Source organism: Amphimedon queenslandica, unplaced genomic scaffold (assembly GCF_000090795.2).
Source record: "Amphimedon queenslandica unplaced genomic scaffold, v1.1 AMPQUscaffold_13273, whole genome shotgun sequence".
Taxonomy (NCBI): Eukaryota; Metazoa; Porifera; class Demospongiae; order Haplosclerida; family Niphatidae; genus Amphimedon; species Amphimedon queenslandica.
The window spans coordinates 56,136-81,678 of NW_003546491.1; the positions used below are offsets into that span (position 1 = coordinate 56,136).

The 25,543-nt window shown below is 38.5% G+C and overlaps 9 protein-coding genes across 9 annotated transcripts; 6 read left to right on the forward strand and 3 right to left on the reverse strand.

Annotated features, from left to right (window-relative positions):
* The first annotated feature begins 55 nt into the window (after positions 1 to 55).
* Positions 56 to 1,826, forward strand: LOC100641976 (sterol-4-alpha-carboxylate 3-dehydrogenase, decarboxylating-like). Its single transcript, XM_003388270.2, has 7 exons — positions 56 to 161; positions 217 to 387; positions 480 to 626; positions 668 to 796; positions 945 to 1,099; positions 1,193 to 1,295; positions 1,382 to 1,826. Exons 1-7 carry the CDS (start codon positions 153 to 155, stop codon positions 1,703 to 1,705), a joined length of 1,038 nt encoding a protein of 345 aa, XP_003388318.1. The 5' UTR covers positions 56 to 152; the 3' UTR covers positions 1,706 to 1,826.
* LOC100642102 (calmodulin-like) lies at positions 1,654 to 2,667 on the reverse strand. The gene is made up of 4 exons (XM_003388271.2): positions 2,559 to 2,667; positions 2,253 to 2,501; positions 2,017 to 2,182; positions 1,654 to 1,873 (listed from the first exon to the last, which is right to left on the reverse strand). The coding sequence occupies exons 1-4, from the start codon at positions 2,559 to 2,561 to the stop codon at positions 1,833 to 1,835; spliced, it is 459 nt and encodes a 152-aa protein (XP_003388319.2). The 5' UTR covers positions 2,562 to 2,667; the 3' UTR covers positions 1,654 to 1,832.
* A 144-nt stretch (positions 2,668 to 2,811) lies between these two features.
* LOC100631448 (aspartyl/glutamyl-tRNA(Asn/Gln) amidotransferase subunit B-like) lies at positions 2,812 to 5,970 on the reverse strand. Its single transcript, XM_019999380.1, has 13 exons — positions 5,690 to 5,970; positions 5,533 to 5,646; positions 5,358 to 5,481; positions 5,243 to 5,308; positions 5,039 to 5,161; positions 4,874 to 4,990; positions 4,748 to 4,832; positions 4,536 to 4,705; positions 4,456 to 4,487; positions 4,357 to 4,400; positions 4,113 to 4,272; positions 3,111 to 3,242; positions 2,812 to 3,041 (listed from the first exon to the last, which is right to left on the reverse strand). Exons 1-13 carry the CDS (start codon positions 5,873 to 5,875, stop codon positions 2,895 to 2,897), a joined length of 1,500 nt encoding a protein of 499 aa, XP_019854939.1. The 5' UTR covers positions 5,876 to 5,970; the 3' UTR covers positions 2,812 to 2,894.
* A 25-nt stretch (positions 5,971 to 5,995) lies between these two features.
* On the forward strand, positions 5,996 to 10,066 carry LOC100631577 (uncharacterized). The gene is made up of 11 exons (XM_003388273.2): positions 5,996 to 6,200; positions 6,454 to 6,633; positions 7,134 to 7,736; positions 7,845 to 8,072; positions 8,158 to 8,301; positions 8,581 to 8,730; positions 8,888 to 9,109; positions 9,167 to 9,243; positions 9,322 to 9,428; positions 9,509 to 9,726; positions 9,774 to 10,066. Exons 1-11 carry the CDS (start codon positions 6,084 to 6,086, stop codon positions 9,894 to 9,896), a joined length of 2,169 nt encoding a protein of 722 aa, XP_003388321.1. The 5' UTR covers positions 5,996 to 6,083; the 3' UTR covers positions 9,897 to 10,066.
* A 99-nt stretch (positions 10,067 to 10,165) lies between these two features.
* On the forward strand, positions 10,166 to 13,837 carry LOC100631703 (uncharacterized). Its single transcript, XM_003388274.2, has 6 exons — positions 10,166 to 10,357; positions 11,440 to 11,637; positions 11,992 to 12,160; positions 12,214 to 12,468; positions 12,737 to 12,859; positions 12,923 to 13,837. Exons 1-6 carry the CDS (start codon positions 10,281 to 10,283, stop codon positions 13,760 to 13,762), a joined length of 1,662 nt encoding a protein of 553 aa, XP_003388322.1. The 5' UTR covers positions 10,166 to 10,280; the 3' UTR covers positions 13,763 to 13,837.
* Positions 13,838 to 13,860: 23 nt separating this feature from the next.
* On the forward strand, positions 13,861 to 16,423 carry LOC109583880 (uncharacterized). The gene is made up of 3 exons (XM_019999379.1): positions 13,861 to 14,110; positions 14,169 to 14,214; positions 14,606 to 16,423. Exons 1-3 carry the CDS (start codon positions 13,906 to 13,908, stop codon positions 16,299 to 16,301), a joined length of 1,947 nt encoding a protein of 648 aa, XP_019854938.1. The 5' UTR covers positions 13,861 to 13,905; the 3' UTR covers positions 16,302 to 16,423.
* Positions 16,380 to 20,741, reverse strand: LOC105313587 (protein FAM160A1-like). The gene is made up of 8 exons (XM_019999378.1): positions 19,856 to 20,741; positions 19,480 to 19,638; positions 19,345 to 19,431; positions 19,123 to 19,296; positions 18,360 to 19,076; positions 18,090 to 18,272; positions 17,628 to 17,856; positions 16,380 to 16,649 (listed from the first exon to the last, which is right to left on the reverse strand). Exons 1-8 carry the CDS (start codon positions 20,651 to 20,653, stop codon positions 16,465 to 16,467), a joined length of 2,532 nt encoding a protein of 843 aa, XP_019854937.1. The 5' UTR covers positions 20,654 to 20,741; the 3' UTR covers positions 16,380 to 16,464.
* Positions 20,742 to 20,782: 41 nt separating this feature from the next.
* On the forward strand, positions 20,783 to 21,849 carry LOC100640206 (Down syndrome critical region protein 3-like). The gene has a single exon (XM_003388256.3). It carries the CDS (start codon positions 20,816 to 20,818, stop codon positions 21,704 to 21,706), a length of 891 nt encoding a protein of 296 aa, XP_003388304.1. The 5' UTR covers positions 20,783 to 20,815; the 3' UTR covers positions 21,707 to 21,849.
* An 84-nt stretch (positions 21,850 to 21,933) lies between these two features.
* LOC100631828 (phospholipase D1-like) lies at positions 21,934 to 24,191 on the forward strand. The gene has a single exon (XM_003388275.3). The coding sequence runs from the start codon at positions 22,019 to 22,021 to the stop codon at positions 23,984 to 23,986; it is 1,968 nt and encodes a 655-aa protein (XP_003388323.1). The 5' UTR covers positions 21,934 to 22,018; the 3' UTR covers positions 23,987 to 24,191.
* Positions 24,192 to 25,543: the final 1,352 nt, after the last annotated feature.

The window sequence follows — 25,543 nt, forward strand, 5'->3', positions numbered from 1 at the left end:
TTAGCAGTCTGCAGCAGATTCAAACACTTAGTCTTGTAGAATGAGCTTACCCACGTGCAACCACGTGGGTAAGGGCGTATTGGACCACGCCCATGCAATGGAGAATCACACCACTCGACTGATCCATTGGCCCATTCTTCTTTCTCTTAAACATGGCGACTGTGAGTATATCACTGTTCTTTAGTACTACCCTCTCTCTCTCTCTCCTACTGCTAGGATAAACCTGCTAGGGTCTGTACTGTTATTGGTGGGTGTGGGTTTTTAGGACGACATATGGTAGAGAAGTTACTGGCCAGTGGTTACCGGGTCAAAGTGTTTGATATCAATAGAAATGATGATACTAATGACTCCATTACTTACTATACTGGAGACATATGCAACAAGCAGGTTAATAATGTGTACTGTATTAGTCTCAGAAAACTGTTACATTATACTTGTTTATTTTAGGATATTACCAGTATATTTTTGTATATTATTAGGATTTGTTGTCGTCACTACAAGGCAGTGATATTGTGTTCCATCATGCTTCGCCTCCAGCAGCTGCTAATGATGAGTCCTTGTTTAATAAAGTCAACGTGGAAGGAACACAGTGTCTTATTGAGTCCTGTATAGAATCAGGAGTTAAAGTAATTATAATTATATCAATTTTTATTGTTATTATTAATAGAGGTTAGTTCTGACCAGTTCAGCCAGTGTGGTCTACAATGGTTCTGATATTAAGAATGGAACTGAGGATTTACCTTATGCTCACCCTCCAATGGACTATTATACACAAACTAAGATAATACAAGAGAAGGTGTGGTGGGCGGGGCTTATCCTGTAATTTTAGAAGGAAATGTTTATCATTGTTATTATTTAATTGTTAATATTAAGGAAGCACTTCCTACATGACCTGAGGAAATGTGTACTATGATTGATTGTTTATTTATTTATTTATTTATTAGTTGGTTCTTGATGCTAATAACACTGATGAGTCAAGGGGTCCTGTATTAATGACAGTAGCTATCAGACCCCATGGAATATTTGGCCCCCACGACAGACAGAACATACCAGTAGTACTAAATGCAGCAAAAAATGGGAAAATGAAATTCATTATTGGGTAAGAATTTATGTGTAGTGACCCCTGGGGGATGAATTTAGCCTCCTGGGGGTCTTAAAGTGACTGATTTTCACTGAATATTACTGTCCCCAGGGATGGTAAGAATATTGTTGATTTTACTTATGTTGAAAACGTAACTCATGGACACTTACTGGCAGCGGAAGCTCTTCATGAAGACTCTGTTGTGTGTGGCCAGGTATAACAACAACATTATTATTATTTTAATAAATTTATTATTATTATTATTATTATTATTATTATTATTATTATTATTATTGATAGGCTTATAACATTACTAATGACGAGCCGCTCCCTTTCAATGGCTACATATCCCAGCTGGTTGTTGGTTTTGGCTACCCTCCTCCTTCAATCCACTTACCCTTTCACATCATTTTGATACTGGCTGTGTTGCTAGGGTGGGTGTCATGGTTACTGAGTCCCTTGGTAACCATTAGACCATTGTTCACTCCAATGAGAGTTCGTATTGCAGGCACGTATCATTACTACAGCTGTCAAAAAGCTAAAGATCATTTTAATTATAAACCGATTTTCACTTTTGCTGAGGGAATGGAGAAATCCATACAACATTTTAAAAATAATAATTGACACTTTAAAACCAATTGACAAAAGATTAATGAGTTATGTTCTATTGTTTGCAAACTTTTAAACTGATAATTAATTTAAAAACCAAAAATATGTCAATAATGATCTCCACCTTGAGATGAAGCTACTTTTATTTCTTCATGAGTTTTGTTCTGTTCATTGCCTTGAACTCTGTAATGAGATATAAATACAGTAAATAACAATAACCTCTTTATTAAGGACACCAATTGGGCCCACACTACCTGTCCTTAATACAGAGGTGTCCTCATTTCAGAGGTACTTTTCTACTAATTGGGACATTACTTATGTCTTACCTTCAAAGCTTATTTTCTTGTCTCCATTTGTGTCAAGTTGTTTCATAAAGTATTTGATTGTTCTTTTTTTGATGTTTCTAAAATTGAGGTCCTTCACTAGAGCAGTAAGTTCCTCCAGGTCAAGATATCCATTGCCTTCCTCTGTCCCATTCTTAGTGTCATATTTCTGTATTAACATCAGGTTAATGCAATCAAAGAACTTTCATATACAATATATGCATGTACTGGTAACTAACTTGAAATAGTTCCCACATTCTCTGTTCATCAATTTCAGCATAATGCTGACAGTATTCATCAAAATCAACAGTACCACTCCCGTCCTTGTCAGCTCTATCAATATATTCAGCTATCTCCAGCTCGCTCTTATTGAGTCCCATGGACTCACAGACTGCCTTCAGCTCAGCTATACTGATAGTGCCATCCTTATCAACGTCAAATGAATCAAACTTCTTCTTTAATTCAGCCTTTTGTTCATCAGTCAATGGCTGTAGGGAAAAGAAGGAACATAATATAGGTACTAGCATATGGGTCTTGTTCCATACCATTTTGATTTATTCTGATCTTTCTCTGCTGCTGGTGTCCTTTATCTACTCAGTTTTGCTGTTCAGTGACTAACACTGGTACTGTATTTATAACTTCATTGAGCACTAACTAGTACACCTACTCACTGACAGCATATACTACTACTTCATGTCCTTTTAATGAGGTAATGATTGCATACCAACAGTTCAGTTTATGGTATCTGTTGGTCTCATATAATAACAATGATAGAGCAGTACTGTGCTGTATGTATCATTATTTAATTATAATTATATTGAAACAGTAACTGCAAAAGAAAGTTTCAGTTACTCTATCTCAGTTTATACAAACAGTTTTCATTACATTTTGTTGTTCAACAGTTCCAATAATATTCCTTTTATTTCCTTTGGATCACAGTCTCTACCAGTGAGAGACATAGCCTCTCCCATGAAGAATCCAAACAGCAGCTTCCTCCTCCTATCATTACCACTGATGTACTCACTCACCTAGAGCAGAGACAATAATAATAATAATAATAATAATAATAGTAATGATACTAATAATGAATGACTTACTTCTTCCTTATGTTCAGTTAATATTGTTTCACAGATATCAACAATATCAGTGTGAGAGTAATGGGCAGTTTGAATGTCATGAAGAATATCAATAGGAGATCTTGAATCACCTTTAACCATCAATCGTAATATCTGCAACAATAAAAGGCAAGGACAGTTTTATTAAATTTCCTAATGCCATGTACTTATGTCATATAGAAAGTTGTAGCTAATTTCCATCAAATTTGGATCATTTAAATGTATTTTTAAGTTTTTCAAAAATCAGGTCAAAGTCCCTAGTACAGGGTCGCTGGTCAGATTTTTCCAAAAATAAAAATTTGAGAATTCTCCATTTTTATTGTATTTTCTGATACATATTGATGTTCTTATGCTGTGTAGAAAGTTTGAGGTTATTCCGACTTCAATTTTTCAAGTTATGGCCAATTTAAGAAAACGAAAAAATTCTGAAAAATACCCAAGGCTATAGTCCATGGTTTTTTCCAAAAAATGGCCAAAAAATCACCCCAAATTTTTATTACATTTTCTGATGCATATTGATGTCCTCATAGTGTATAGAAAGTTCGAGTTGATTCCGACTTCAATTTTTCAAGTTACGGCCATTTTAAGAAAACGAAAAAATTCTGAAAAATACCCAAGGCTATAGTCCATGGTTTTTTCCAAAAAATGGCTCCGAAATCACCCCAAATTTTTATTACATTTTCTGATACATATTGATGCTCTTATGCTGTGTAGCAAGTTTGAGGTGATTCCAACTTCAATTTTTCGAGTTACGACCATTTTAAGAAAACATCAAAATTCTGAAAAATACCCAAGGCTATAGTCCATGGTTTTTTCCCAAAAAATGGCTCCGAAATCACCTCAAATTTTTATTACATTTTCTAATACATATTAATGTCCTTATGCTGTGTAGCAAGTTTGAGGTGATTTTACCAAAATTGATGCATTTTCTAATGCATATACATCTATTCATGTTGCATATTTCCTTCCTATTGTTTCCATTACTTTTTTAGCCTGTGGCCCAGTCAGTTCATTCTGATTGAACAGGATCAGTAAACTCATGAAGTTGCCTACACACACATTCATTCCGTCTCTGTCATTAATGAGTCCATACAGTTCTGATGTTATCCAAGAGATTACTAACTTAACTGGTAGCTGAGGACACCTAATGGATCAATGATCATATCACACTATATGATACATTACAATTAATGACTAGTGTGTGGTTAGTGTGTGGTTAACTGGTTACTGTGTCATCACTTCTTCAAATAAGTCTATAGCCCAATCTTCACTCTAATAATAATAATACAATAATTATTAATTAATTAATGAATTAATTGATTGATACCTCAAGTACTTGTGCATCATACAAACTGATTCCTAATTAAAATAAATAAATAATTAATTAATATTAACTATTATAATTACCGTATTTCAGTGATAATGACTCCACTACATTATCAGTTGGTATCTCCTCCAGTATCTTCCTACACTCATCAACCAGCCCCTCCCTCTCTATTAATAAAGCTGGTAGGTCGTGTTCCTCAATGAATCTATAGTCCTGATGTGAGGATTTCCCTCTTGTGGGTGTGGTCACACTGCAATGAATATCATTAAAATAATTAATTAATCTAATTCACTTTTTCCTTTCGTCATAGCGCATAGTCTCAGGTAAAACCACGCCTCCTTTGCTTAGCACCTGTATGTGTCGCCATATTTCGTAATCTAAAAATAGTAACAGAGCTCATGAATATTAATGAGCTTACCAATAGCTTTCTTAAGGAACTTGATTCCGCTGATATTCTTAATTTCAGTTCTTGTTCCCATTCCATCAGAACCAGTCTCTCTCACTGACACATTAGCATCAACTCTTAACGACCCATCTATTAATAATAATAATAATGATAATGACAATAACCCCGCTCACTCACCCGCCATGTTTCCATCACACGTTCCAATCCTCTTTAAAAGTAGGCGGAGCTCTCGAATAAAATTAGCAGCAGATGATCCATCAATTAGAACAGGATCAGTCACAATCTCCATCAGTCCAACACCTTCCAATTAATAACAATTAATTATTATTATTAATTTATTATTATTATTATTATTATTATTATTATTATTATTATTATTACCAGCTCTTTTATAGTCCAGTAGGGTATCGTGTCCTTCAATTGTCTTTTCACCAAAAACTATTTTACCTAAAAATAAATAAATAAATCAATAATAAATGTACATGTAATATCCTACCACTGTCTTGTTCCAGTTGTACTTGTTTTATTGAGACGTTAATTAACTGATTATTGTTATTATAAACTGATAAGTATCCACCTACAGCTAACGGTACACGATTCTGACTAATCTGGTACCCACCCTATCAATGTAACATTAATTAATCAATTAGTAGTCTTAATTAATTAATTACCGGTAAATCAGGATAAAAGTAGTGCTTTCTATCAAAATACGACCGAGAGTTGATTCTTGATCTTAACGCTAATGCAGTTAACACTCCGGCCTTGACACAGTCTTTATTAATGACCTGTGTAATTAGATCACGTGAGAATCACGTGACCAATACTTACAGGCATTGTCCCAGGTATTGCCACGTCAAACAATGAGAGGGAGGAGTTTGGAGAGGGATCATGTGATCCCACAGGCCCCGTTGAGAATATCTTGTCCCTTGAACATATCTGAGCATGTATCTCCAGGCCCACACACGGAGGCCAGTTCAAAGAGGCTCTTTTACATAAAAAGACACTGACCCTCATGTTTACACGTGGGCTTAACCACGCCTACCAGGCGCACCTTCTCTGTTTAACGCCCACTCGCTAATTAATAAACTCAAGCCCCACCCATTGATTATAAATTCATTAACGTGCGTATTACATTCATTACAGGCGGGGCAGTTTGCCTTATCCTCTTTCTTTCTTCTCTTCGTGTTTCTCTCTGTCTGTCTGTCTGTCTCTCTCTTTCAATATGAATCTCATGGATCTGTTATTAGCTGATGCTCTAGCTGCTGGCATGGCCCGCCAGGCAGCAGAGGCTAACAGACCACCTCCTGATAACTTCTTTATAATACCACCAGACGCACAGGTACTGTACAACCAAACAACCGCTGGACTTTAAAGCAGCGGGCCATTAGTAGTTACTGATACAGGATAATATACTTGTAAACTGATTGCTATAAATACCAGCACACTTGATACCAATTAGCACTTGTTGAGAATTGTTAATAAAATAATACAATTACATGTAGCAGTACCTGTGTCACTAAAATATTAAAGGATAGTAATATAGACCTGTTCATGTACATGTATTGTTATACTTTATAATGTACTCCCTCCAGGCCTGGCGTAAACTCTACTCAACCTGTAAAGAGGAGAACATGGTGATATGTGTTGAAGTGACTGATGACTCTCATCCTCCTTCAAGAAGAATGCAGCCTCATATCGTTAACCTGGCCAGGGAAGTACCTCAGATTCCTTTCTTTAGAGCTAAGATCGGACTGGGCCGGACTTATGATGAGGTGAGTCGGTTAATTGTGTGTTCTTCTTCATTCTTGACATGCTCCATGTCAATAACAACTAGATAGATCTAATACAAACCATCAGTCTATACTGTACCATCAGTCTATACTGTACCATCAGTCTATACTGTACCATCAGTCTATACTGTACCATCAGTCTATACTGTACCATCAGTCTATACTGTACCATCAGTCTATACTGTACCATCAGTCTATACTGTACCATCAGTCTATACTGTGTACTGTTAATACTTTTCATTCTGTCTAACTGATGCCAAATTCCCTTCTATATACATGTACATGTACCCAGGTTTACTTGTATAGTTCATGTATAATGAAACTTTGTGTTTACATTATGATCTGTTTTTATTGTCATCGTAATAAATGAATATTAATGAATTATTCATGAGTTACTATGAACTTATGAGCTATGAATATTAATAATAATCAATAATAATAATAATAATTGATATCATTATTATTATTATTATTTATTATAGTTAAGACAGGATCTAGGTGGTATCAGGTTCACCCCTTCAGTGGTTATACTATTCTTTGATGATGATGGGGTGAGGATCAAGAAGGCAGAGGGGGAGGAGGAGATTAAAATGGCTTTAAGAATAGGAGCATTTGAGAAGATCATTCAAGACTTTATTGACCAGAGAATGAAGCTCAAACTGGCAGAGAAGTTTGCAGAGCAGCTAGCAGGAGCAATGGCTAGTGATATAGCGAGGAAGAGAAGAGAAGCAGCTCTGGAGTATGAGGAGAAGTTGAGAAAAGAGAAAGCAGAAAAGGAGAGAAAGGAGAAAGAGGCAAGGGAGAAGGAACTGGAGGAGGAGAGAAGGAAGCGAATTGAAGCTGAGAAGAAAGCAGAAGAAGCTAAAGCGAGTGAGCAGAAGGCAAGGTTGAAATCATACGCTGTTGATGAGCTGATGAGGATGGATCTTAATAACGCTAAGATAAGGGATATCAAGGATAAGATGGACGACCTTGGGTTAAGCTATGCTGGCTGTACTTCAAGAGAAGATCTCATCAAGAAACTAACAGCAAACGTGCCATCACTCAAGACCAAAATGGACCAAACTGATGGAGGAGGAGGGAGGGTGAGAATGAACTAGTGCTATTGTCATTATTATCAGTATAGCCTTGTTTGTCTCATAACTGTTTCACTGTGTCCTTTATATTTATAATTATATCCTTCTTTCCCTTAGCCTTCCACCAGTTACGTCCCCTCCAGTTATTCCTCCTCCCAAAGACACAGTTCTGGTATACTCTACTCTAATAAACCAACAGACACTGGTCCATCAGATAATGGAGAGGTGATCAAACTGAGGAGGAAGGTGGAGCAGCTTCAGGGGAACATTGAAGAGATTAATGTCATGAGAGAATCACTGGAAGACGAACTGGCCAGGAAGAACAGGGAAATAGCAGCACTGAAGGTACATAACGTTGGTTGCTAGGCAACTGTAACTGTTGCTTAGCAATGGTTGCTAGGTAACTACTTGTTGTATATATTGTTTATAGTCTAGGGGCGGTGGTATTGGGCGTGTTCCTTTATTCGGAGGAGGAGGAGGAGGAGGTGACAGTTTTACTAAAGTTAAGGAACTTGAGAATGAACTCCTAGAGACGAGAATGCTGTACACCTGCACACTGGACGATTTTGAAGTGGTAATTAATAATTATTATAATAATTATAAATAGTACATGTACATATTGATGTCCTTATGCTGTGTAGAAAGTTTGAGCTGATTCTGACTTCAATTTTTCAAGTTGCAGCCATTTTGAAAAAATGTCAAAATTCTGAAAATACCCAAGGCTATATTTTTCAAAAAATGGCTCCAAAATCACCCCAAATTTTTATTACTTTTTCTGATCATATTGATGTCCTTATGCTATGTAACAAGTTTCTGATATGTAACTTTACATGTTCTCTCCACTCCTCTACAGTTAGGTGTTATATCAAGAGGTAAGTTAGCTGAAGGCAGGAGTATGATGGTGGTTCGAGCTCAGTGTATCAAACCAGGTCTGCCTTATCCTGACAGAGTCTATGCACTCAAGATGCTGTCTGGAGTACATGATACCACTACAATGACAAATGTATGTGGAGAATTCTCTCCTTTTTATTTTTGCTGAAATTCGGCATGCGACCCTGTACATGTACTTAGTACTCTGGCCTGATTTTGAAGCAAATTCAAATTTTAACTGTACAACATAAGTAGCATCAATAACTATTAATAACTATTAATTGTTTTAGGCAAGAGATCAGCACAAGAATGAGTATGAGGTCCTCTCCTCCATTCCTCCTCATAAGAACATTGTCAGGCTCTTTGCTTTCTTCTACGACAGACCAAAGGCTCATCCAAAGTTGAGCCGAGAGAACTGTAGTGAAGGGATCGCTCTTTGTATAATGATGGAGCAACTCTCACAGAATATGGAGTACCAGCTCAAACCGTTGAGACAAACTGCTGGTCCTAATGTAAGAGAGCGTCCTTTAATGATAAAGTGAAGTGACAGTGTATTGTATTGTTATTAGTATTCTAAAGTCCTGGGTTGGTTGAAGGACCTCTTGACTGGCCTACAGTATCTCTTTACTCATTATGTCCTCCACAGGTAATGATGCAGTACTGATTACTTGAAAGTTGAAACTAACCCCTCTCCCTCCCTCCCTCTCTTCCTCCCTCTCTCTAGGGATCTTAAGCTAGAGAATCTCATGTTGTCTGGAGATATTCTTAAAATTGTTGATTTTGGCGAAGCCATTAAACTTGAGCCAGACTACAAGATACCTTTTGATAGACGTGAGAAGAAACAGTTGTAACATTGTCACTTTCTCTCTCTCCCTCCCTCTCTCCCTCTCCCTCCCTCTCCCTCCCTCCAGCCTGCAGTAAAGGAGGCAATGAGGCTCACCTGGCTCCAGAGATACTGAACCAAAGAACAGGTCGTGGTAGAGTCCTAGACTATACTAAACAGCCAGTATGGGCCGCTGGAGTCCTCGCTTATGAACTAGCAGGATATCAAAACCCGTTTAGCGGCAGTAAAGACCAGAGGGCCTATGATGAGAGGACCTTGCCGAGGCTAACTGATACCTACAGCAAGGTATGAACTATTGGGGTCTATTTTTAGAATAATGTGTCTATTTATAGACTGGGCGGGGCCAGAAGTTCCCTCCTGAGTTTCCAAATATAGTAACATCAATGCTGTCTTTTGAACCAGCTCGACGGCCCACACTGTCTGAAGCTCTCAATAAAATAACAAAATTAGTATAAGAAGAATCAATTGCTATTATTATTGTTGTAATGTTGTTATTTTTCTGTCTCTTGTTTCTCCCTTTTTGTATTATTAGAGAGTGTGTTAATTAATTCATTAATTAATTTTCTTGCTGTCTTCTTTATTGTAGCTAGTTTCTTGGTTTACTTGTATACCGTAAATATTTTAATTAAGAGTGTACCGTAACTATTTATAAAATCAAGTTTTCAAAATATTTTCTTACTAAAGACTACACGTGAGTGAAGGTACTTGATTGGTCAGTTTCCCCTTGTAGCAGTAAAGTGTTAATAGACCAGTGAAGAGAGAAAGGAGTGACAGAATGATATAAAACTAACCTTCTCTCTCCCTCCCTCTCTAGTCTACAGAAGAGATTCTAAGAGTTAATGGAGGGTCACTCTCCCCGTCAATCAATCAATGGAACCAGTACCACTAGCAGCACTGGCGGGACAGGACAGCAGAGGTGAGACTAGTACTGGTCCTTAGACTCACTGGTAGGCCTAGGGGGAGCCTGGGAGACTACTGGCCTACCATATCTGATCTAGGCCTCCTGATATCTACCATTTGTCAGCTTTTGGTGTCTCATATTTAGCCCCAGGGGTCCTTTAGTCTTCCATTATTAGTTAGATTGGCCTTACAAGAAGTTATTTCTAGAAGCTAATATGTACATGTACATGTATCTGATAATAGCAGATAATGAGGGGGAGTGTGTGTTTAGAGGGCCATGCTTATTATTATAATTATTGTTGTAGTTCATTTATTTATTTGTTATTATTTTGTTGTTATTATTATTATTATTATTATTATTATTATTATTATTATTAATGTGGTCATGTTCTTGTTTTGTTATCATGAGTCATAACGAGGTTAATAATAATTAGTGATTGTTATTTTGGTTAATTAGTGGTCAGTATTGTTATTACAATAAATATACAGTGCATACTATGATACATTATTAATATTATTTATTGTTTATACTGTACCTGTACATCAGTACTGTACCATTTTTACTAATTGTCAGTTTACTAGATCAATCTACATGTAACTAAATATTGGAGACTTTATGACACCTAGGGCTAACTAAGAGCCTCTTCAACTCTCTCTAGAACTTACTTTATGACAGAGAGAGGGAGAGGGGGGAAAAGAGGGAGAGGGGGAGAGAGGGGGAGGAAATTGCTACAATTAAATTTGACACTAAAATATTTAAAGAGGAGGAGAGGGTGAGAGAAAAAGAGGGAGAGAGGGTGAAAGAATGAGAGAAGAAGAGTGGGGGCTAATCACTAATCACTAATTGAGTTATGCTATTGTTATTTTAATGTACTCACTAACTGACTGGGGAGAACATCAGTATGAACTACTGGAGTAATCTATTTTATTAGTAAATACAAGAGAGAGAGGGAGGGAGGGGGAGAGGGAGAGGGGGGAGAGAGAGGGAGAGAGAGAGGGGGGGAGAGAGAGGGAGAGGGAGAGAGATAAAAAGGTGTTATTATACTTCATAGACTCAACACTTCCTTTGTCATTTCCATCTCTCTCTCTCCTCTACAGTTTTGAGTCCTGGTTATCCGACTACTGGTACATATTGTTGATAGTCCTTGCCGTACTGGTGGTCCTCTGTGTGTTAGTCTGTGCCTGTATTCTCCGAACTAAACCACGCTACAGTACCCCACCTGGACTGATGACTGCTCCACCCACTGCCAATAATAACAATGAGTCACTGAGGGGAAGCAACAATACCAATAATGTGTAAGTGGGTGTGGTTTGTTAATTAATAGTTATAAGTACATGTTCAATCATACATTTCCATTAAACGGAGAGAGACACTTTCAAAGTGTCCCTCTGGTCTAATGTTTATATTATTGTTTTCGTAAGCTCATTATTGTTTTTATAGTAATGATACTAATTAATTTAATTATTATTAATTACTATGCAGACTAGATAACTGGAGTGTCTGTTACCTCCTTATAATAAATGTACACGTAATCTCTAGATTATTATTGTTGTTATTATTATTATTATTATTATTATTGTTATTATTATTATTATTATTATTAGTAGTATTATTGTTATTATTATTATTGTTGTTGTTATTATTATTAGTTCCAGTATCCGGTCTTCAATGCCTACCATATCGGGTGGTTCTACTCCCATCCCCTCCCCCAACTCCTCCCAGCAGTCAGTGAGGGGATTCAATGGAGTGGGCGGGGCTAACGGCAGGATAGTCAGAGCTTCACCACGACTGAGCTCAACATCCAGCGATACACTGAGAGTAAGTTATTAATAGTTATTAATAGTTATTAATGGTTATTAATTCTTCCCTAGCCCGGTGCTAACAGTGTATCATCCAACAGCTCCACCTCGTTATTGAGGGGCGGGGCCAGTCCCAATCGCTCATCTCCTAATGAACGGTCGTCCCGTAGACCCCGCGGTCCCATGGTCCGTGTGACCAGTCTACCGGACGTACAGGGAGGGATGAGACCAGCTGGGTCTATGGTGTCAGTGGAGTCCAGTGGGTCAGGAAGAACTGGAGTATCTTACAGGGTCCACCCTTCGATTGACTCTGAGGCTGTCGTGGAAGTAATTAATAATAATAATAATAATAATAATAATAATAATAATAATAATGATGATGATGATGATGATGATGATGATGATGATAAAGTGCATGTACCTATGCTGTGTAGAAAGTTTGAGATGATTCCGACTTCAATTTTTCAAGTTATGGCTATTTTAAGAATACACCTAAATTGTAAAAAAATATCTATACTCTAGTGCAGAGTTTTTTGTTAACTTTTACCCTGAAGAAGATTCCTCAATTTTAAATTGTTGTTATTATTATTGTCAGGTTGGTGTTACAGTGCTCACTCCTGGTGATCCTGAAAGAGCTTCCAGGATAGCAACAGCTGCAGCCATTGCTGAGTCAGCAAGAAAACTAGCACAAGAAGCAGCAAGCTTCATCGATAATGAAGTAAAAACACATTTAATTAATTAATTAATTAATTAATTAATTTGTTTGTTTGTTTATTACTAGGCTGAGAGGGATCATTACAGAATGGGCAGTTCCTATTATTCTCGTCCAGGTAGTGGTAGGTCGGCCCGTTATCCAGTATCCTACCATAGTCCGTACCGCGGTACAGCAGAGGAAAGGGGGCGCCCCCTTCAATATGAGAGATACAATTACCCCGCCCCCCAGGGGATCGAACTTTACGAATATCATTACCCAGACTCAGACCAGTACCAATCAGACTCATACCACAGAACGAACATTGACTCATACCATGACCCATACTACTCTGACACTGACCCGGCCTACTTTAATAATAGGGGTGGGGCTCATTATTATTCATATCGTCATGGTAACGCGGGCACTAGACGCTCCTCTGATACAAGGGTACAGTATAATGAGACAGTACGGGCTAACAGTGAGGAGGATGAGCCTACTGGTGGTAGTAATGGTGAGAATGGGCTGGAGGGACCAGCTGGAGGAGGAGGAGGGAGGGAACTGGTTGATGATGAGGAGACCACCTCTTCAATGGAGAGTGAGGCTAGTGGGGAGGACTCCATCAGACCACCCCCTCCCCCTCTCTCCTCCTCTGCTCCTGCTGCTAAACACTTGAAGAACAGACACTTAAAGACTTATAACACAACCCCAGCCATCAACCCTGGCCTAAGGCCTGAGCCTCCTTCTCATTACTTCTACAGACAGAACTCCTACCCTAAGATCAGAGGAGTTGAAAGATACGGACATTATCATCATGGGCCTGGACCTGTTGGTTCAGTGACCCCACGGGACAGACGGCACTCCATCACATACAAACAATCAACTCACCTACCTCATCCTATTGATGACCACATTACTGTTGATGTATGATCTAGTTCTCTCTCTCTCTTTTTCTGTGTATTATTATTTATGTACTCATTGGCACATTATCAGTAAATTTAAATAAATCGAAATTCATTTTAAAAATTAAAATAAAATTAATTTGAATCTCAACCTTTTGCGCATGCGTAGATATGTCTCGCGGGCTCCTACGCAAACTTCTTGGCATTTTTGAAGCCAAAACGATTCCCATTACGTCCTGTTCTGTCCTGCTCTGTTTGGCTGCCCTGCTAAGGATGGACGGGAAAGGACTAGTGTCCTTTATAATAATAATACTGCTCTGCCTTAGACTGACCTCCTGTCTGTTGACTGATACCTCAAGAGAAGAAGATTCTGAAAGTAAAAACTGTCATTAATAGTTTGTGATAGACTGCCTCTCTCTCTCTCTCTTTATCAGGCGAGGGATTCTCTGCCATTGATAAAGAAATAAGCAAGAGACTCAGGTAAGATCACCTCTTTCAGTAACTAGGTGTGGTTGGTTAACACTTTGTGAGGTTATAACAACTTGTTCTCACTTAATTTAAAGTGAAGTTCAAAGTGAAAATGAAGCTCATGCATTCTCTCCAAAATTCGTACTAGTATTGGCTGGTTTACACTCTATGTTTTGCTGTTAACTGCTAGTAACAGCTTGTATACACTTGCAAAAATTAATTTTAAAAAATAATCACTTTGCGGTGCATTTGCTAATTATTGCTGTTTGTCCTGACTTTAATTTGAACTCCATAGCATCTTTAAAGTAACAGCAACAGTGCTTCCTTTAACACTGCATGTCCTGTCTTAAAAATAATACTAACAAGCTGCAAAAATTAATGATGGATAATTTGTTTATTTTAGATATTCTTCTTTGGATCGCATCACCTTATCAACTGGTCAGGAAAGGAAAGGCTCATCCTCTCATCCTTTGAATCTCAGTTCCTCCTGCAGTGTCTATAGCTCATCCACTGACTGTGTCTTCAATGTCACTAATAACAATAATCACAAGCAGTACCTTATACTCACTCGTGATACTCCACTAGAAGGAATCCTCTCTGAGTTTCTAACAGTGAAGCTTGGTAGTAAAAGATTACCATATAAGGGATTGTATCTAAGAAGAATGAGACCTGCAGAGGATGAATGGACTATGATACAACCGAATGAAGTTATATCAGTCAGTGTGGACATTAGCAGTGTTTATGATATGAAGGCTCCTGGTACATATACAATAGTGTACACTGGATCTCTTCTATATAAACATACTGATGGCTTGATGCAACAATCAACTGTCACCTACCGGTTTGCACCAAAAGCTACAACTGCAGTACACGTTCAAAGAAGAAATGGAGCAGCTCTTAAAACAGTAGGGGATATAGTAGAGGAGTATTCTACTGGTAGAATCAGATGTATTGATGTATATAGAGGAGTCTGTAAACCTTTATTTGATGGGTTTGGATCTCTAGCAGCTAATGTTGCCAATACACTGCAAGTACATAAAACAGTGTACACATATCTTGATCCAGCCATAGCATCAGTTGACAGGGACCACTCACACTATGTGAGGTGGTTTGGAGCAAGGAGTACAAGGAATGTGGAGAGAGTTAGGAATATATTTAAAGACATAAAGACAGCAATAACATCAGGGCCATTCATGTATCATTATGATGGACACCACTGTCTTAAGAGAGTACTGGCATACACTTGGCATAGGTCCAGACTGATTGTACTCTGTCCCATCCAGTATAAGTTACCATACATTATACATCCTTACTCTCAGCTCAATACTCTCCTCCACGAGATGACTCATGCTGTGGGGTACACTATTGATATTGCTTATGGAGTGAGGAAGTGTCTCTCATTAGCTAAGCAGAGTCCTTCAAGGGCAGTGGAGAATGCAGCCAACTATGGACTGTATTTCATAACAGTCCTACCAGTGGAGTATGGGATTGATAGTGCTGGTAGTTATGGAGAGTACAGATACATCACTCGTGGTACAGTTTATGTCAAGTACTTGAATGGGGAGCTATTGTGTAATTATCCTAAACTGATAAAGCACCATTGGGGGTCCATACCCAGTAAATTTGAAGATGGTTTTGATACGATTCTATTTCTATCAGACGGTAGTATGTACGCTACAGCTGGTGATCAGTACATTCACTACAAGTCGATGAGCGATGATTCACCTACTTCTGGTCATATTAATAAACTGATTCGTAACCTTCCTACCTCGTTTAAGAGTGGGTTTGATTCCGCTGCCTTACTTCATGACAAAAAGTTTTATTTCTCACGTTCGTCTATGTACATTCGTCTATCCAACGGATTACCAGGGACAGTGGACACTGGATACCCCCGGCAGCTCCAGGGACAGTGGGGGCAGCTAACGGATCAGTTTAATGAACGCTTGGACGCCATGGACTCACATGAGGGAAGGGTGTGTCTCTTTAAAAATGAAAAGTTTATTTGCTTTGATTCTACGAAATATTCCATCCCAAATGGAAAGTTAAGGAAAACTCCACAAGAGCTTTATCATCATATTGGGTCAATCAGTCAGTGTTAGTACGAGTAATTAATTATTATTAATTATTGCTATTTTTATTATGTGCAATTTCTGATTAGATGTCTTTGCAATAAATTAATGATTTTCTATAATTATAAAAAATAACGTCTATTAAACAATAATTAATTATTGAAACACAAAATTAAAAAAAGGATAGCAATATTCATTCATTGATGATCAGTAGTTCAGGATTGACGACAGAGTGCTCTTGAGCTAACGAAGCTAGTTCCTTCATCCACTCACCAAACATGACAATAGAGAATACCATGTTAATGGTTACCTTGTGTCTCTTCTTTATTCTCCTCCTACCAGTTTCAGTGAGGGCCCTACGCCTTGAAACCGGCTCATCTAACAATAATAATAATAATAATAACCAATAATGATAATATTGATGATTAATAATAATTATTATTGTTATAGTGTACAGCATTCCTTGTTACAAGTGAAGGAAATCTTAATTAAATTATTAGTACCAACTACAATAGCATGACAGGAATTTTACTACAAACTACAACTAAGTACATGTTTCCGCATCAAGAAAAGGAATAAAAATGGAGTATTCCTTCCTAGTCATTGTAGCAAAATTTGGCAGCTGACCATGTACTACTTCTGTACTATTAAAATGATCGGGAGCCATTTTTTGGAAAAAACCATGGACTATAGCCTTGCGTATTTTTCAGAATTTTGCCGTTTTCTTAAAATGGTCGTTACTCGAAAAATTGAAGTCGGAATCACCTCAAACTTGCTACACAGCATAAGGGCATCAATATGTATCAGAAAATGTAATAAAAATTTGGGGTGATTTCGGAGCCATTTTTTGAAAAAAACCATGGACTATAGCCTTGGGTATTTTTCAGAATTTTTTGCCGTTTTCTTAAAATGGCTGTAACTTGAAAAATTGAAGTTGGAATCAACTCAAACTTTCTACACAGCATAAGGACATCAATATGTATCAGAAAATGTAATAAAAATTCGGGGTGATTTTGGAGCCATTTTTTGAAAAAAACCATGGACTATAGCCTTGGGTATTTTTCAGAATTTTTTGCCGTTTTCTTAAAATGGCTGTAACTTGAAAAATTGAAGTTGGAATCACCTCAAACTTTCTACACAGCGTAAGGACATCAATATATATCAGAAAATGTAATAAAAATTTGGAATGATTTCAGAGCCATTTTTTGGAAAAAACCATGGACTATAGCCTTGGGTATTTTTGCTGTTTTTTTTTTAAATGGCTGTAACTTGAATAATAGAAGTCGGAATCACCTCAAACTTTCTACACAGCATAAGGACATCAATATGCACCAGTTGGTACGTTAGGTACAGTACCTTTGTTATTTGTCGTTTCATTGTCTTTTGATGGAGTGTCTGAAAGGTGTGAGTCTGATCTTGATCTGAATTGTGCTGATATAGCAGCTGCAGTCTCCTCACTGATGCTTCCATTAGTAACAGCTGCTTGGAATATCAGAGTCTTTCTCGCTCGTCCTAATCTGGAGGGGAAACTCTCAGCTCTTTCCTTCGCTAAAGAATCTATTGATACCTTAATACCTTGAAGAACCTAATAATAATAATAATAATAATAATAATAATAATTAATAAATAATAATAATAATAATAATAACAATACATTATACATATATGTGTAGAAAGAAATCCAACCAAACTCCCTGTACTATAGTACAGGGACTTTGGCCAAATTTGACCAAAATTGAAAAGGAGATAATTCTCCATTTTCATTACAATTCCTGACACACACATACAAAGAGAATTGAAGTGTCATTATTAACGTACTTGAAGTAGGTTAGGAATCCCTGGCTTGAAGATCAGGTGGTGGTTGAGTAGGTAGGACCTTATCAGCGGCTGTGGGTAATGAGCTAGTCTTGTTATTAGTTTAATTAACAACTCATTAATTAACGGAGGGTTGGATAAATACTGGGAGAGCCTCTCCATTAGAACCTTCATAAACAAACCAACCTATTAATAATAATAATAATGATGATGTTACTATTAATATCGTTACTATTAATAGATTATTAATATCCGTTACTATTAATAGATTACCTGGTCATTAAACCTCTCATTATTATGTACATAAAGTGAGTTACTCCTCCTCCTCCTGATGGGGGACAATCCCTCCCCATCACTCAATCCATTAGTTAGTGTTGGGACTAGTAACGGACCAGTGTCACTCACCATTGAACCATCGTCCCCCTTAGGGGCGGGGCCATTGTCTCTAGTCACACAGTTACTATAGCAACTAGACCACACCCTACAGGATCTTGCGCAATCAGCAATAGCGGCCCGGCTCTCAAGCAGGTAGTTATAGTAAGACTCTTGAGGACTCATGTATTCAAAAACTACCTCTTGGGCATTAATTAGAGAATCAATGGGTGTGGTCGTAACAAAGGCAGTGCTTGAGCTATTGCTGGACATGCTAGTCGGAGAGTCTCTGTAGTCAAGGACGGGAGAGTCTAATCGTGTGGGCGTGTCCGTTAAAGAGGGTGTGTCCCTGAGAGGGGAGGAGTCTCGGCTGGCCTGAGGTGATGATTTTAAAATTGATTCCAAGTACAGTTCTTCGGCTTTGGAGCAGCAGGAAGGTATCATTTCAAGTAATCTCTTGGGGCCCACGCAGTAGTGGTCTCGGACTTTTACAGAGGGCAACTGGGCCGGGGGTATGTGGTTGCCTAGCAACAGGTGTTGGAGCAGTAACCATAGCAACACGTCCTCGCAGTTTAAGTTAATTAAAATATAAAATAACTCGAGAGACATTGCAACTAACTAAAAGAGAGAATGATAATGATATTAATTAATTATTATTAATTACCTTATTGTTAATATTATTATTAATGTATTGTATTACTATGTTACAGACATTCCTTCCGTCACTCTCTCCTGTCATCAGGAACTGTAAAAATATCTTCATTAACGACGGGTTGGTGATGTTGTTTAGAAATATACACAGGTAACCAATGGCAACAGCAGCCTCGTCAGTTGAAGCCTAAAAACAATAATTATTAATATTCTTATTATTTATTATTATAATTACTTGTAGTATCGCTGGACCAAGAACTTGTTTTAAAAACCCGTTTTTAATTAGCGAAGAAACAGCTTGACAAATTAATAAAGGAGCCATCTATCGATAATAATAATAATAATATTAATTAATAATTAGTATCATTACCTGGAGTACAGAGTTGCAGTATGAAAGTGCTTGCATAAAGTTCTTAAGTTCCGGCACTGATGCCTCCAACTCATTGAGAGGAGAGACCCACTCACTGTCAACCAGTGGCACTGACACCGGGAGGGAGGAATATAAACCACTCAAACCAGTTGCCAATACCTGTATAAGAAGAGGGAGGGAGAGAAGAGTCATGCACATGTATCACCTATTGTGAATGTGCTATTGAACATGTACATTATATTTTAAAATGGTAAAATGGTGGATTCTTATTTTGACAATTGGCTATCAAAACACTAAATTCACCAAAATGTCTCCCTTCAAAATTACCAGCTACTGTATCTGGTACATGTACATTTGCTATTGTAGATGATTGTACCTGACAGAAATCAGTGTCACTGACTATAAAGTCACACAAACTAGAGGAGGAGGATCTCTCAGCGACAGATAAACAGAACAACATGGCGTCCCTAGCTCTAGCCCCTCCTTCTCCTCCATCATGAATATGAGACACCAGGTGAGAGAAGATGAAGAACTTTGACGGGACCTGACCTCCTCCATAGGTAAAGAACAGATCAAGACATGTCTCATTCTCTTGAATTAATAAACAAATCTGATGAAGAAGACATAAAATGGATAGACTGAGTTTGTCGTCTTTAGCCGTTTCACAGACTCTTAACAATCTATTGAGTGGGCGTAGGACCTGCTGGTGAATGAACAATGGCTGACCAGGACGAGAGAGCAGTGACTTGAATAGTACCAGTAAAGACTGACGTATATCGGAGAGGTAGTTACGCTGTTTGGTAGAGAACAGGTAAAGTTTCTCAAGAATGTTTTCGCTCAGTAGTAGCTCAATACAGGGCGTGGTCTGCTGACTGATAGGCTCCTCCCCCTCAATTATACGAGTGATTGATACCAGGTGCTGCTGGAATTCTTGTAATGCAAACGGGTTCGATATCGGAGACTCCAAGAGGTCAGAGAGTTCTTCCCAGTGTTCCGTCATGAGGTCAAGGTCAGTCGATGAGGAGGAGAATGGGTTATTGTCTTTGTGGGCGTGGTCATTGATTATGGGCGTGGCCAACTGATCATCTTCGGCTTCTTCCTCATCTTCAAGATCATCAAAAGGATTAGTGGAGAAAGGGATCACGTGAGAGTCACGTGACTGCAAATCCTCCATTCTAGGTACCCAGTCTATCCTTTTCTTCACTACAGTGAATCTTTTTAGTTGGTACTGGCAGCCATTTTGCTTTTACCAACGCCCACGTTTTAGTGAAAAGGCGTGGCTAGAGATCATGTGATCCACAACTGAGGGTGTGGCTCAGTTTGCAAAGCATAGAAAATGGCGTCTCTTGAGATAAAATTCAAAAGAGCTAGCAAGATCTATAAAGAAGGGGACACTGTGAAAGGCTCCGTCTCCATCACCAGTAAAGACAGCATTACTCATAACGGGCTATCTCTCATGATGGAGGGAGCGGTCAATCTTCAGTTAAGCGCTAAGAGTGTTGGGATGTTTGAGGCGTTTTACAACTCATTGAAACCAATACAGATCATTCAGTACAGCGTGGAGCTAGCTAAACCAGGGAAGATACCCAGTGGTACCACTGATATACCGTTTGAACTGCCTCTGAAACCAAAGTCTGGCAAGAAACTCCACGAGACTTATCATGGAGTGTTTGTGAACATAACCTACACACTGAGGTGTGATATGAAGAGATCTCTACTCGCTAAGGATCTTCAGAAGACGTCTGAGTTTATAGTTGAGTATGGGGACTCTGCTACAAAGGCAATGGATAAACCTGTTGATTTCTGCATCACTCCGGAATCACTAGCTAATGTTAAAGAGCGTAATAATGTTCCTGATTTCAAGGTCACTGGTAAAATAGACACTGTCAACTGCTGTATCACTAAACCCTTCACTGGTGAACTCTGTGTGGAGAGGTGCTCCGCCCCCATTAGATCCATTGAGATACAGCTGGTACGAGTGGAGACCTGTGGCTGTGCCGAGGGGTATGCCAGGGACCCGACCGAGATACAGAATATTCAAATAGCTGATGGGGACGTTTGCCGTGGGGTGATGATACCACTGTTCATGATCTTTCCTCGCCTGTTCACCTGTCCAACTATTAGTACGTCCACTTTTAAAGTTGAATTTGAGGCCAATATAGTGATAGTGTTCCAGGATGATCATCTGGTGACTGAGAACTTCCCCATTACACTGCATAGACTTTGATTATAATGTGTGGGCGGTAGTATGAGCTGTGTAACGTAATGTGTGTGCTATTATTATTATTAATGTTATATTATTATCCTGTTTTTGATACGCAAAAGTATTTGAAGGATACCATATTTACAAGAGTCAATGGAAACTAAAAAATGTTTGATGTCAGATGAGAAAATTGAAAATTTATTCCATAGACTAACAGTAGACTACCCACTAATTAAAGTTGAGGTTGTGGTTGTCTAGACAGTCTTCCTTTGTTAAGTTCCTGTCTCAGTGTCTCTTCTTTCTCTCTCTCTCTCTCTCTCTCTTTGTTCCTGATCAATGGCGTACTGGGTGATACTGACCAGCATTGCTGCCTCTTCTGTCCTTGCACTAGGTGCTCTATTCTACTTCTGGAGAGGAGATAAGAAATCCAAACACCGCTACGGCTCATTCGCTCCAGTGAGAGAGCAGGCCGTTGTGAAGTGGCTCGTAGATGGTAAGGATCACATGTCAGCCATTGCTGATGCTATAGAGAATGCGTCCAAAGAGATCCTCATCATAGATCACATACTCAATCCTCATATATTCATGAAGAGGCCAGATAATGGAGTGGACAGCAACTACTGGAGACTGGACCTGATGCTCCTAAGAAAGGCAGAGGCTGGTGTCAAGATATACATACTCCTCTTTGATGATGCAAAACTGGTTGGGTTTAATCTTGGGGTATCCTTCACGATGAAGACACTTGTCCATAAGAACATTCACATCCACTCCCACCCGACCGTCCTCACAGCAATCACCCACGGACTGCCAGGCATTGGTCTCTGGAGTCATCATGAGAAGGTACTGGTGGCTGATCGGGCCATAGCTTTTGTGGGCGGGATTGACCTTTGCTTTGGACGCTGGGGAATACACAGCCACCCACTGACCGATAACTATCCACTCCACCCGTCCCTAGGTAGTGAACAATCCAGTGACAATGGAGGACTGAGGTACAGGAGGTGGATTGGAAGGGACTATCGTAACTCCTTCATAAGAGGATTCTCTGATTACACTCGTCCACTGGAAGATCACCTTGAGAGAGATACTGAGCATAGGCTACCCTATCATGATGTGTCTGTGACTTTTACTGGCCAGGCAGTTCAAGACGCAGTGGAACACTTCATTCAACGATACAACTCACTGGAGAAAGGATTGGCCTCTCACCCTAAACTATCACGTGGAGCCATTGGAGGACATGATCATACGATAACTGATCCAACTGGTGCTGGGGTCAAGGTACAGCTGGTTCGATCGGTGAGTCAGTGGTCAGCTCGGCAACCACTGGAACACTCCATTTATGATGCCTACCTCTCCCTCATTTCTTCTGCTAAACACTTCATTTATATTGAGAACCAGTTCTTCATATCCTCACAACCCGGGCTACTCATCAAGGTCAATAATAATGTAATTGAGACGTTAGCTGAGAGGATCACTAGAGCTCACAAGAACAATGAGAACTTTCATGTCATAGTGGTAATGCCACTGAAACCAGAGTTTGCTGGTAACTGGGAAGATGATAGTGGGTATGATCTTAAGGCAGTTAGTTACTGGAACTACTCCACAGTCCAGACTGGAAAGAACTCGCTATACAACCGACTGATGGCTAGCGGAGTACCTAAAGAAAAGATACCTCAATACTTCTCAATATATGGACTGCGTAAGTACGACCGACTGGGAGATAAGGTAGTGACTGAAACCATATACGTCCACAGTAAAGTGCTGATAGTTGATGATAGGGTGAGTGTAATAGGATCAGCTAATATCAATGACAGGAGTATGATGGGTAAGAGGGACTCTGAGATGTGTCTAATCATTGAAGACACTCAAATGGAGCCAGGGACTATGAATGGAGGAGAGTTTGAGGTTGGAAAGTTCTCTCACAGTCTCCGCTGTCACCTCTTCAGAGAGCACCTGACCCTCCTTGATGAGGAGAAATATTTTGCTTCTGATATTAAAGTTGAAGACCCTGCCTCGCCATCTTTCTTTACTAAGCTACAAGAGATAGCTTCAGCTAATACTGATATTTATAAGAAAGTGTTTGGAGGAAAGGTGGAGCTGAACAATGATGTTCATAATCTTGAAGATCTTGCCCAGTGGCGGCAAGTTCCCGGACTCATTGAAACAGATGTAGCAGCTGCTGAAAAAGAATTGGAAAATATTGTTGGGAACTTTGTTGTGAATCCTACTCTGTTCTTGAAGGATTATCTGAAGCCGCCCAAACTGAGGAGTATCATTGGAATCTATCAAGACATAGATGTGTCTTAATGACTGGGAACTAACGTAAAGTAATAATGAACTGTACAATAGGACATAAGATGTGCCTTTGCATGTACTAGTATGTACATGTACAATAATTAGCTAGTACTAGTACTAGTATTGCAGGTTTTTCTTTAGTTTTTTGTACTTTTTTCTTAAAAATTAATTGTTAAATAATATATGTCATTCAAGGATTAACAGTGTCTATACAGTATTTATCAAATGAAAGTGTTAATGGCAAAGACACAATTGCTGAATAGGAAAATACAACAATAATAAAAACTAAAAGGCTGAATAACTTCAAGTAGGTTATTTACTGCCCAAAGCTTTATCCTTCCCAACCTAATGATAGACAAAAGAATATGAATCAGGAAATGTAATAAAAATTTTGGCTGCATGATTTTGGGGGTATTTTTCAGAATTTGGCATTTTATTAAAATCGCTGTAACTTAGTTAGAATCACCTCAAACTTTCTACACAGCATATACATCACTAGCCCAAAATTTTGGAGCCGGTTTATGCAACTAAAAAAAATTTATTAAAAATTCAGTTTAAATTTGATTAATAACACCTCAAATAATACTGATTTATTTTTATGTATACCAGCAATTCATTCAATTAATAATACATTCAAAGAATATTAATAATATCATATTATTTTATTTCAGTAATTGTACAAAATATTTAATTAACCTAATGGTCTATGGCCCCAATACCTAGTCCCGCTAGCCAGACCGCTCCCCAGCCTACAGTCATTTGGGTATGACTGTAGGCAGTAAGGGTCTGGCTTCAGTGCAGGACTACCCATTACCAGATGAGTAGAGACTGTGAATTGTAACAATGAGACACACCCACTCTCTCTTCTCTTATCCACTGACTGTCTCTAGTACACATCAAGAGTACAACCACCTTACATTATAATACAAAAGAGAAAAAATAGGAATTTATTAGAAAAGAGAAAGACACTAAAATAATGATTTTTTTGATTTGTAATTTTTATAATTTTACTTTTTATTCATTTAATTAGAGTTGATACGGTATTGTGGGGGGGTGGCTCACTGTTGTTTTGAAGATGTCTTCAGAAAGTGAGTGTCTTTATTATCTTCTCTTTATATCTCTTTCTTTCTTATCTCTTCCTTACTTTACTCCTCTGTATCCTCTCCTTATTATAACTATTCACTATATTACTGTGTCCTCTTTTATCTATAGTCTATCAACCAGTGGAGAGGAGCGAGCACTCTACAGTACAGGTAGGAGACTACCTGTACATGTGGGGTGGGCTCCAGCCTGGTCTCCCTGGAGTACACAATAATGAGAAGAAGAAATCAATGTATTCTGTAGTGGAGGTGTGCCACCTACCAACTGGTGAGTGGGCACAAAAGCCTACCACTGGTGACCCTCCACTTGGTGTCAAGGGATATGCTGCTGCTGTCATTAGAAATGAAATATTCTTTTTTGGAGGCTGGTGTGGTCATTATGGTTGTTATCATAATAGTTTATACAGGTAAACATAATAGTTACTGATAAATATTTAGTCTCGTGCCCCGCCCCTTCGCTTTTGGAGGA